Source organism: Crinia signifera, chromosome 4, assembly GCF_055691185.1.
Source record: "Crinia signifera chromosome 4, ASM5569118v1, whole genome shotgun sequence".
NCBI classification, from domain to species: Eukaryota; Metazoa; Chordata; class Amphibia; order Anura; family Myobatrachidae; genus Crinia; species Crinia signifera.
The window spans coordinates 148509934-148522515 of NC_139220.1; the positions used below are offsets into that span (position 1 = coordinate 148509934).

A 12582-nucleotide genomic window follows, 5' to 3' on the forward strand; every position below is an offset into this window, starting at 1 on the left:
TACAGCTGTGACATCCTGACAAATACTCACCCTGAAGCCAATGCGAGACTGACCAAATTGGAAACTATTGAGCATTAGCAATCTGAAAAGCATATTGACAATAGAATGTAGGATTTGTCACAGCAAACACTGCTAAAGCAGATATGGCACTTTCTCTAGTCAAACAGCACTAGGCACATTACAAATGATTTGCTTTGAAAATGGAAAATCAAATGGTGTCCTACTTAGAATGGAATAGGAGAGGGCTTTAATAAAAACTAAAGATTTTATTCATATGACATTGCATTTTGGATGTGTGTAATACGAGAGTCTTGGTAGCCCACAATACTACTTTGTTGACAAGTTTATGGCCTCTTTATTATGATGGCAATAAATCAAGCAAAGTGATTGAGCGGTAAACATTGTCTATGGCAGTGGTGCACAAACGTATTCATTATTTTTCCCCACACCCCTAGGATTATTTTTTTTATTCATTTAAGTGTGCCGATATATCATCATCTTTAGGGTCAGTTATGTGGTGGTTTACAGTTGTGATTCTAATGTCCACATGTTTTCTAATCAGGAGCCACTTATACTGGTTTTGTCTATTACTTTGATCATAAAAATTAAATTTTGCCCTGGACCAGCAATCCGAGGCACCTCCTATAAGAGCCTCACGTTACCCCAGCATGCCTAAGCACACAGTCTGGGAACCCCTGAATGGGGTTTATCAGGCATGATAACCAGTTATCACTGCTTCTCTAAATTTATCAATATGCTGTTAATAGCTAAGTAACACAGTCATAGCCTGTCAGGGCAGCAGTTCTTTGCATCAATTTAACTCATTTATTCATTGTTGTGTAAATCACAAAGCTAAATCACGATGGTCTTATTTAAACTTCTTCCATCTTCTTAGGTCTTAATCCAAAGCAGGCTGGCAATCTTGCTGCTCTCCACTGCAGCAAACGATGCTACTATAATTCAGATAATAGTCTGGTAGAGAGACCAAAAAAAAACATGGATTTAAAAAAAAAAAATGACTTCTAGATGCAAATATGTATTGGTGTCTTTCCACACAGGTGAAACTGTTCTATATTGTTTCCTGTCTGCAACTCCCTCTTCTGAAGCCTACAAGGAAGAACAAGGCCAGTCGTTACCCACACTCAGCCCTCAGTGATGCTGCAGCTAAGGAGGGGGCTGTAACTAAAACAAGTCTTGTGCATTCACAGATCACTAATCACCAAAATTGTATGTAAACCATTGGGTTTGCACACAAATTCCAATCGGGCCATTAAAGCACTGTTGTTGTGCCAGCCCTTAGGAGTAGAAAAAGGAGAGTTCTAACAAAGCAGACACTTTTATGGAGATTAGACTACACTCTCTTTGTAATAGTAAACCAGGTCACATGACGACATGGCAGAGAATATGCTGTGTTTTTAAAGTCCCAATGTGCCCATGTGGTAGAGCATGCACTGCGCACTGATATATCTATTAATATGAAGCATACTGAATTCACCACTGGTCTATTCCTCCTACCTAGTAGCCTAATGTCTTGTATTACAATATAGAAAATATAAATAATGATACAGCTAATACAGCAAAAACACAATTGTGTTAAATTGCTACCTAGAGCCTACTTATTCTTGCTTACATAATGGGTGACTTACCAGACATCTTCAGATTTCAACACTATTGCATAAAAGGCATTTGTGGTTACAAAGCCAATTTACATTCAAATTTAATTATTTTTTTTATCACAAACCTTGGGCTGGTTTGAGGATTTTATGTAAGCTCTTGTAATTGCAACTACAGATGGGTACATACCTGAAGATTTATCTGACCAATTTGTCTGGTGGACACACAATTCTGGAAAAGTATTTAAGCAAATTACAATCAACCATTTGCTGCCAAATGTTGGTAAATGGACAAGTGTTCTTATAACTTTATTAAAAGCAAACAAATGTAACCCTTTTGTCTAAGCGACCATTTTTCTTTTTACAGCATTTGGGAGCAACTGGTTGATTGTCATTTGCTCAGTTACAGTACCTTGCCAGATTTTTGTTCCCACCAGATAGACTGGACAGATAAACCTGTAGGTGTGTACTGAGCTTTAAGAACTTATTTTTCCATGGTCTAAAACAATATCCCAGACCTTGATGACCATTTTGAAAATCCTCAGCAGCATTGTGATATTAGAAAACATGGTGTATATAAGGATCCACAAGCTCCGGTCTAAACAAGTGCAGGGGAACCGGCACATCAAGCATACCACACGGAACAAACCCCCAGCACGGAGATACCTGCAGCGGCGTACATCGATTACGGCAGGCGCTGCTATTCGGCCTCTACACGGTCTCCTGCCCGGCTCATTACAGCCACTTCTCCCCATCATGCTGGAACAGCCTGACCCGGTCACACACTCTGGTGGCTCAGCAGGGAGACGCTGCATCGATTAAGGAGCTTATGTGGACACTGCTCACTTACCCACAGTGTGCCAGCCAGCTATTTTATCCAACAAGCCTTGGATATCAAGCCACCCACACTACAGGGAAGGCATGTATCTGCACACGTAAGTGAGCACCATTTACAAACTGTTTCTTGCTATTTGCCACTTACTCAGTATAAGGGACCATCTGGGACTCCAGAACCACATGTGTGAATTATCCCACAGTGTGGACACTAACCTCTTAAAGTGGATTACCGAGTTTCTATACTAAAACAAAAAGCTTGCATTTACCAAATTACCTCAATGTGGGATTAACATCAGGCGGAGATTTGACATCAAATATTTATGTGTACTTCCGATGTCTATTACAGTGCATAATAATAAGTTCAATTGAGCAGATTTATTTTATTTATTTATTTTAATTTTTTCTTTATTTTTTCTCTTTTACATTTTTTCTTTTAAGGTTTATTAATTATTTTTTCTAATAAGGTTTATCTTTATGTTTATCATAAATTATATTCTATAATAAAGTTTTTATATATTTGTATATGCAATTGATTCATTTTCTACATCCAGAGCGCCTAGTGGTAATTTCTTCCAGCATGGTGTATATAAATGCTGGAATAATAAATGTATGGTGTCCATAGAGAAAACGGGTTAGTACTTGTGTACTAGCACGGCGCCCACGATAATAAGTCGCCCAATTTTTGATCGCATGCCATACACCCGATGGCATGCGATGCGATTTTGCCCCATATACAATGTTACATTGTATAAGCACCCTAATGGGTGCTTACAATGTTAAATGGGTACTTGTTTCCTAGCACGGCGCCACAGATTTTGATTGTATCCATCGGGTCGGAAAAATCGCGTCGATCGCATGCCAACCAAATCGCATGCGATGGACCCGATTTTTACATTGGAATCAATGTAAAATGGTCCCCAAAACCCCCCATTTTAATACCACCCCCCCCCCCCCTCATGTTTTAAATGCCCGCCCCATTGTTAACGCCAACCCGAAGCGTGGCGAGCGCAGCGAGCCCGCGAGGGGCGGCGGTACGCGTCCTCCGACCTTTTCATACCCCTACTATCCACGTCGGCGTGGAGCTGATTTTGTAAAGTGTGGCGAGCGCAGCGAGCCACCGAGCCCGAAGCGTGGCGAGCCCCACGAGGGGACGCGGATACCTTCCACTGGTATCCGCGTGCGCTCGCTGCACTCGACACACTTTACAAAATCAACTCCACGCCGACGTGGATAGTAGGGGTATGAAAAGGTCGGAGGACGCGTATCGCCGCCCCACGCGGGTTCGCTGCGCTCCCCACGCTTCGGGTTGGCGTCAATAGTGGGGTGGCGTTAACAATGGGGGGGCATTAAACATACTTTTTAACCATTTTCAATGTAAAATGGGCCATATTGGCCCATTTCACATTGTCACCTATGTAAAATCGGGTTGATCGGGTTGATTTTCACTTTAAACATACTTTAACCCCTTCCCGACATATGACGTACATTTACGTCATATGCCGGTTGCGGGGGAATCAAGCCAGCTCACGGAGTGAGCTGGCTTGAAAGAGAGCAGGTAATGGCTGTATATTACAGCCAGGTACCTGCTCTCACGGCCACGAGCGGCGAGTTCGCCGATCGTGGCCGTTTAACCCTTTAAGCACCGCGGGCAAAGCGCCCGCAGTGCTTGAATAGCTGATCGGAGGGGGGGCGCCCCCCTCCGGCGCCGATCGGGGCCCCCCGCGGCGAGATCGGAGGGTGCCGATCGGTTGCCATGGTAGCCAGGGGTCTAATGTAGACCCCTGTGCTGGCCATGTCAGCATTCCTATTACATCCTGCCTGAGGCAGGATGTAATAGGAAGTGCTGAAAATCACTATGTTCAGCCATAGAGCTCTATGGCTGAACCTAGTACAGGCGATCGCGCCCCCTAGTGGTCAAGTACACTAGGGGGCCTTGTAGTAAAAGTAAAAAAAAAAATAAAGTAAAAAAATAAAAATAAAAAAAAAATATTAAAAGTTCAAATCACCCCCCTTTCCCCATTTCACAAATAAAAATAAATAAAAAATTAAAAAAATACACATATTTGGTATCGCCGCGTTCCTAAAAGTCCGATCTATTAAAATATAACATTAGTTATCCCGCACGGTTAAAGGCGTAAACGGAAAATAATTCCCAACGCCAAAACTACGTTTTTTGGTCGCATCGCCTACCCAAAAAAATGTAACTAAAAGAGATCAGAAAGTCGCACATATCCCATAATGGTATTAATTAAAAAGTACACTTCAGCCCGCAAAAAATGAGCCCTCACCCAGGTCCGTAGGTGGAAAAATAAAAAAGTTATAAGCCGCAGAACATGGCGACGCAACGCAAATTAGAAAAAACGTAAAATATTCTATTTTTTTTTTTAGTGCTAAAACGTAACGAAAACTATATAAGTTTGGTATCACCGGAATCGTAACGACCCATAGAATAAAGATAACCCATCATTTTAAACGAACTATGAACTACAAAAAAAACGTAACCAGCGCAAAATTGTGGAATGGCGTTTTTGTTTTTTTTTACCCCACATTGAATTATTTCCTGATTCCCCAGAATATTATACGGTATAGTAAATGGTACCATTAAAAAGTACAACTTGTCCCGCAAAAAAAAAGCCCTCATGTGTCTATATAGCCGGAAAATTAAAAAAGTTACGCTTATTTGAACGCAAGGAGGAAAAAAAAAAAAAAATTAACAAAAAAGGCCTCGTCGGGAAGGGGTTAACATTGTTCCCTATAGGAAAATCGCGTTGATCGCGTCGGTCGCATCGCGGCCCCTAATAAGGGACGCGATCAACACGATTTTGTCTTTTACCGGCAAATTAGCTGGAGATTGACATAAAATCGGGTCCATCGCGTTGATTGTATGCCTTAAGTGCCTTAATTTTAAGGCATACAATCAACGAGATGGGCGCCGTGCTAGGAAACAAGTACAGTTAAAGGCATCCCCCACGCCACCCCCCCCCAAGTATAAATGTGAACCCGAAGCATGGCGAGCGCAGCGAGCCCGCGAGGGGCGGCGGTACGCGTCCTACTACCTTTTCATACCCCCACTATCCACGTCGGCGTGGAGTTGAATTTATAAAGTGTGGTGAGCGCAGTGAGCCACCGAGCCCGAAGCGTGCCGTGCGCAGTAAGTCCCACGAGGGGACGGGTATACCTGTGAAGTTCTGCGCTGCGCTCGCCACGCTTCAGGCTTGGTGGCTCGCTGCGCTCACCACACTTTATAAAATCAACTCCACGCCAACGTGGATAGTGGGGGTATGAAAAGGTCGTAGGACGCGTACTGCCGCCCCTCGCGGGCTCGCTGCGCTTGCCACGCTTCGGGTTCACGTTTATACTTGGGGGGTGGCGTGGGGGTGCATTTAACATTGTAAGCACACCCATTAGGGTGCTTATACAAGTTATAATCGCATCCCATCGCATTGTATGGCAATTTTAAAATTGTATGACATTGTGGAACATCGCACGATATCGCATACCATCGTATGCTATATGGTCTGCGATGGGCGCCGTGACAGTACACAAGTACCAACGAGTTTGATGTTTATAAGTTGCAAACCTGGAGATCTACAACAAACATCAAGGGACAGTGAAACGGTTTCACAGTCTGATGCTATACAAGTAATGTGTACACCTTACAAGCACATCACTTTTTTTTTAAGCATTAAACTGTAGATACAGTGGTAAGTTGTTAATGACATTCACATTGGGTAGAATTATTTTAATTGAAGAAATGAGATCTGAGTGTTTCTTGCTTAAAATATTTAGATCTACAACTGGAAAATGTGATAATACAGATTTAGAAATGGTGTTTCATCAACCTTGGACATAGTATAGAATACAATTTCTCTTATGAACAAGCTTAGTAGTTCATAATTTCTCAGTTGTATTGGAATTATTCTGTACAATAATAAGGCACATCTATAGTAATTTAGTCACTAACGGAGCAATTCCAAACAGGATTATCTGGATTGCATCTGAAAATGTAAATTTTAACAATTTATGGTGCCTGGTTTGGGTAATAAATAGATCAATGTTAAATTGGAAAATGCCCTAGAATGTCCCACTAGACAACAGGAAAGTTGGGAGGTATGTAGTAAAATTGTATGCCTTGACCAGAACTTAATGAGGATGAGCCATGCAGAAGCATTGAGGATAGATTGGTGTGAAAAGAGGTGGGTGTCAGGGAGGCCAGTTTTGAGGGTTACGGTATAGAAGGTAGACAATGCCTAGGATGACACCCAAAAATGGTCAAGAATGTTGTCACAAGCTTAAGGTCAACATGGACATTGTTGATATTAATTTTTTCATCGTTTTTTGTCTGTCAACATGGACACCGTATCAATGTACAGCTGCACTTCTCCATGATATAGGCACGGTGTGCTCAGCACACTTATATTCTCACTCTATGCCCACTTGGACAGTAAAGTATGAGAAAACTTCTTAAAAAAAAAAAGTGAAAAGCTCATGTCGACCTTAAGCTTGTGTCAACCTTCTGTCAATAACTACCATGAGTGGTTGACCTAGACCTTGTCGACCCAGGGATCACATACCGTCTGGAGAGGACCAGTGAGTGGATAAGGGACTTTGTAGGATTCATTGTGAGAAGGTCTTATTTTGAAACTATCTTTCATAAGGAAATAGCAGGACTGAGGCAATAAATATGTAGTTGGAAGGAGGAGACCAGGAGAACTCGTAGACCGCATACTTCGGAATAAAAAAAATATTGTGCCATTAATAGTTAATGCAACCAAGGTAGAAATTTGCAGGAGGGTGGGAAGATGATCAGCTCAGTCTTAGAAATGTTAGGTCTAAGAAAGCATCGGGACATCCAAAAAGCGGAGTAAAGGTAAAAGCGGAGTAAAATAATAGAGTATTATCAGCATAGAGAGAATATTTAAGATTTGGGGAGACTATGAATGCTCTAATACAAAAGGGACATAACCTAATAAGAGGCAGAGGTTGAAGAGGTTAAGATGGGAATAGGAAGAGAGATAGCTGAAGTGGGAAGGGATAGGGTCAACTGAAGGTTGTAGGGAGGAGGACAAGATGAAGGCTATGCCTTTCTTTCCAGATACAGGGCAAAAGGAAGTCAGGGTTAGAAATATAGGAAGGAGTGGTTAGATAACTGAAAAGTATAAAATACTGTACAAGTCATTGCATGTTCAGTGGAAAGTTCTAGCAGAGTCCAAAACACAGCTATTTACTGCCCCTGTTACATTTATAAAAGAGTTATACATTTTGAAGATTAGGGGCCAGATTTACAAGCTACAAAAAAGTGATAAAGTGGAGAGTGATAAACAACCAGCTCATACCGGTAATTTTTTAAACCCAGCCTGTGACATGGCAGTAAGGTGTTGATTGGCTGTTTATCCCTCCCTTATATCACTTTTTGAAGCTTGATAAATATCTAGATTCTATATGCATACCCGGCTGTGTGTGTTACAGTACTGTAGTGCACAAGGACCAGTGCAATGCGCAAGGCCCTTGTGTATAACACGCTTCCCTGCGTGATGCCCCGGGCCCCGCCTCCAAGTCAACTCATACCAGAACTCACAGTGAAGTGATGCTATACAAGTGTATAAAGGTTTCTTTAGAGGTTCACCCGTGAAAATGACATACATTGATGTACCCAAATTAATGAGAGCAATCTCTGAGTGCATACCGTAACTCACTGTATTAACAGGAGCTGTACTTGATTACTAGCACGGCGCCCATCGCATTGTATACCATAAGACTAAATATGGTATGTACAATAAAAAAATTGTATGGCATAGGGCATACAATGCGATGGTATACAATTTTTTATTGTACAACCACCCAGACGGGTCCTTACAATGTTAAATCCCCCCCCCCACACACACACTATCAATGCCAATCCAAAGCATGGCGCAACGAGCCCGCGAGGGGTGGCGGTACGTGTCCTCCGACCTTTTCATACCCCCACTATCCACGTCGGCGTGGAGTTGATTTTATATAGTGTGGCGAGTGCAGCGATCACGAAGCGTGGCGAGCGCAGCGAGCCCCGCGAGGGGACGCGGAATACATGTAAAGTAATACGCGTCTGCTCGCCATGCTTCGGGCTCGGTGGCTCGCTGCGCTCGCCACACCATCTAGAATCAACTCCACGCCGATGTGGATAGTGGGGGTATGAAAAGGTTGGAGGACACGTGCCGCTGCGCTCGCCACGCTTTGGGTTTGCATTGATAGTGGGGGTGCATTTAACATTGTAAGCACCCATTAAGGTGCTTATACAATAAAAAAAATCGTATCGCATGCGGCTATATGGCATGCAATACGATGCGATGGCATAAGATGAAAAAATTGGGCGCAGTGCTAGGAAACAAGTACCACATGAGCTTTCAAGCATATAAAAGGTTTCTTTAAAGTCTATCCAAAATTCATTACATGCCGATTAACCAATCCAAGCGGCCAAATTAGCAGCGTACCATACTCACTGGAGATGTAGGTGTAATAAGCACATAGCAGTTTCTTTAGAGAACAGACCCCATTTGATCCAATAAAGCTGTAAACCTCATGAATGGAGGTATATAAACAGAGGAAAAGGAGGACCAGTCTCAGTAGAAAAACATTTAATAAAAAAAGTACAACTGAAGTATGACCAGTTGGCCAATGGCCACAACTACAGATGAAACAGTGAAAGTTAAAACAAAGTAAAATAACTCACTTCTCTGCCAACATGTTTCGGCGGTCGCAGCCGCCTTTCTCAAGGCTAGAGAGTGAGTAAACTGGCAGTGATTTATATAGCAACATGGAGGAAGCACTTCCGGTTCACACATCGTTATGGTGAATGGTACTTGATGGCTTAATATAGCATTGCCAAACCATTGTGAATGAATGGCTTAAATAGCGCATGTTTCGAGGTATAAAAATATATAAGTACAATGACTCATAAAAGCTGAAATCGGACGGGGGTAAAGTGAACCGCATAATATGGTCATTACTTCCTGGATGTGGAACTCACAACCGGAAGTCACTTGACCACCGTCGGCTCCGGCCAAGAAAATACGCTTGTAGTGAGTGTTTTAAAAGCGCATAATGAGGTGCTTACTGACCAATAGATACGGGTTTCCAAAAGCAGATTTAAGATTTGTAGTTTTTATAAGCCGTATACCTTCCCTGCATGGAACGCATAGCCGGAAGTGCCTGCATGGAACGCATAGCCGGAAGTGCCTGCGTGAACCGCACAGCCGGAAATACAGTGACGGCTGTCTACTACAGATGGGAAGGGAGTACCCGAAATAATGTCCCCACTCTGGACATAGAGGTACAATGACGTCAGCTGGCTTTAGGGCAGAAAAGTGCCTCGTGACACTAAGTCCCCGCTTAGTGTCAGACGGTGTGGCTTTAGAGTGTGCTTCCTCCATTCACAAAAAATAAAAACGAATACAAAAACGGTTATACAAAATGTATAAATGAAACAGCAATATTGTACACTACAAAATAAAAATTACAAAAACCATTTGAGTTCGAACTCGTGGTTTAAGCCATGTGGAGATAGTGTGGAAAGATTAAAAATCCATACTCTCAAGGTATATCCATCTCTAGTCTACAGAATAAAAATAAATAAATAACTAAATAAAATCGCACAAACTGTCACTAAATCATCTTGAAATACAGACACTGATAGTTGCCTGGACATCACATTATCAATGGCTACACCACACACAGCCATTAATTATGATGACCATGTATGGCTGTGTGTGGTACAAATATTGTCAAGGGGGTAACGTTGGCATATCTAAATATATTTTGGAGTAAAAAGGTAAAAAAAAAAAAAAGTTCCCTGACCATTGGTGTAGATGTAGGAACAATAACGAACAGGAAATGCTGGGATGCGAAGCAGTACAGGAAAGATGTGTCAGCCAAGACTGGACTAGCACCAGTAACACAGGAATAACTGCTGCAGCTTTACATTGGGATAGCAACTGCGAACCACGAACAGATGTGGCATGTGAAACGGATATAGCACCAGTGATACAGAAACTATTGTTGCCGGGGGGGGGGATACACACCATGGTGAGAATACATGGCCTCTAACAGTGTTCTAGCACCCGCCATCTTCGAAAACCCATGCAGTTCCTCTTCCCTGCCTGGGGTGTCGCTGTCTGCTGTAGTGCTTCTAGCACAGTGTGGTCTGTATATCAGCACTGATATGCAAATCAGACCTGTGCTAGAAACACAACAGCAGACAACGCCACCCCAGTCAGGGAAGAGGAACTTCATGGGTTTTCAAAGATGGAGGGTGCTAGAATGAACACTATAACAGGCAGACAAGCAGTCACCAGCCAGTCTATGATCCCTGCTGCAACCCCGAACCTGCACAAGTGCAGTCATTCTGGGGAAAGTTCTGCAGCAGTAACATTCTTATAGGGGATAATGTAGACTGTAAGCTGGTCTATATATATCTCAAAGTAAAAGGTGAGCACACACTGAGATGTGTTCTAGGTGCGATTTGAGCCCATACAACGTGTGCTATGCGATTTGGACTGTATACTGTGCAATTTGAACTTCACCCGATTTTGACTACAGTAGTCAATTACAGGGTGCATGCGAACTACTTCAAAAATACCTGCGTGCACATACTATTTTGTCTCACGATATTGCCTAAGCAGAAGCATGCATCACATCGTAAAGTATATGAGGGCATAGATTTGCCCTCATATCAAAATCGCACCGTGTTGGGGCACCATAAAGCTGAGAAAAACTGAGAACACTGCAGAACAAGAGATAAGATACTGAGCAGGTTATTAGAATAAATATAAAATAAGTCAAATACATTGAAATCATCCATTTTGGGTAATTTCTTTTAGGGGTAATCTATTTAACCCTGGGTAATCCTAAACAGAGCACCTAAAATGGCTGCCACAACTGGTACCTTGTCAGGGTGGAGTAAACAACCCATGGAAGTTATTATCCAAAATGATGCACCACTCCTGCATTATGCTTACTGTGTGCTCAAGGGTTCTTTTGTCTGTGACTTGTCTGTTCCTGTACCACCAAAATGCTCTGTTTTACGTGCATTGTTTTTAATGTCTGTAAAGCGCCTTGAGTCCTGTTGGAGAAAGTGCGCTATATAAATTAAACTTACTTATAAGTCAGGGACACTGATCTCCAGTATGCAGAGCATCAATGAATGGGACTTACACATGGAGAACTAGGTTTAAGTGTCATACCTTAATATGCATCCAACTTAAACGCACAGATAACATGAGTGCATTCACATACTGTACTTGCTCATACACAAAGACATATTTCTGTAAAACATTTAGGGGAGTATTCAATGTCTGTCGAGGGCTTTTAAAACAGTGGCGGGGTTTTTCTCGGTCTGCTCGCCTTTTTTTTTTTTTTTACTTGACTTGGCGAGGTCGCGGCTATTCAATGCGTCCGCGAGTCCCCGTCCGAGAAATAAACAACATTGAATATGCGAGCAACTAAATAATAACCAAATTTGGGCGAGCTAGCCATTAAGCTCGACAAACAATAAGCCTCGACAGACATTGAATACCCCCCTTAATCTACATATTCAACATATTTAACATAAGTGGACCAGCCAAGATAACGTGCTATAGCATGTTCATTGTAAAAGGTCATTGTTTTCTGTGAACAGGTCATGGGTTGTTTATGCCAACAGGGAACCAGTGTAAGTACAGTAGGTAGCATCTGGGAGTGATATCACAGAATGTGGGCAGAATCTAAATACATCATGAGCCATTAGTCTATCTAACCTCTCAATGTTCTATTTTGAGTGGGAAAAGCATAGATATTTGTTTTTGTAAACACTTAAATGCACAAAATACAATGTAAATGAATTGATGGACATACAATCGGTGTTCAACACAATGCATACTTTGTGTTGTCAGAAATATCTCTCAAACACACAATACGAACCCTTGTCCAAGTAGAGCTATCTAGTACCTTAAGGATTTACTTAAATAATCAGCAGTTTTGCGGTATCAACACACATTACAATTTCAACTTTTCATAGATGGGTCTTACTGTATGTTGTTTTTCCTTTTGGCAATACAGGTGATCTTCAAAACAATGAATGTGAACCCTTGTGCTTGAGGTCCTACTGTGTAAGTCAATC

At 42.1% G+C, this 12582-nt stretch overlaps 1 protein-coding gene across 8 annotated transcripts in view; it reads right to left on the reverse strand.

Annotated features, from left to right (window-relative positions):
* IMMP2L (inner mitochondrial membrane peptidase subunit 2) overlaps positions 1 to 12582 on the reverse strand; it is a 990168-nt gene that overhangs the window by 936055 nt on the left and 41531 nt on the right. The window contains exon 4 of one of the 8 annotated variants that reach the window (XM_083182737.1): positions 587 to 972. The exons of 6 other annotated variants lie outside the window; for them this stretch is intronic. In XM_083182737.1, coding sequence (XP_083038863.1) covers positions 954 to 972 — 19 coding nt within the window. In that variant the 3' untranslated portion in view covers positions 587 to 953. Of the gene's footprint in view, positions 1 to 586; positions 973 to 11330; positions 11548 to 12582 lie in introns of those variants that run through there. One more of the 8 variants, XM_083182734.1, reaches the window with a different exon arrangement.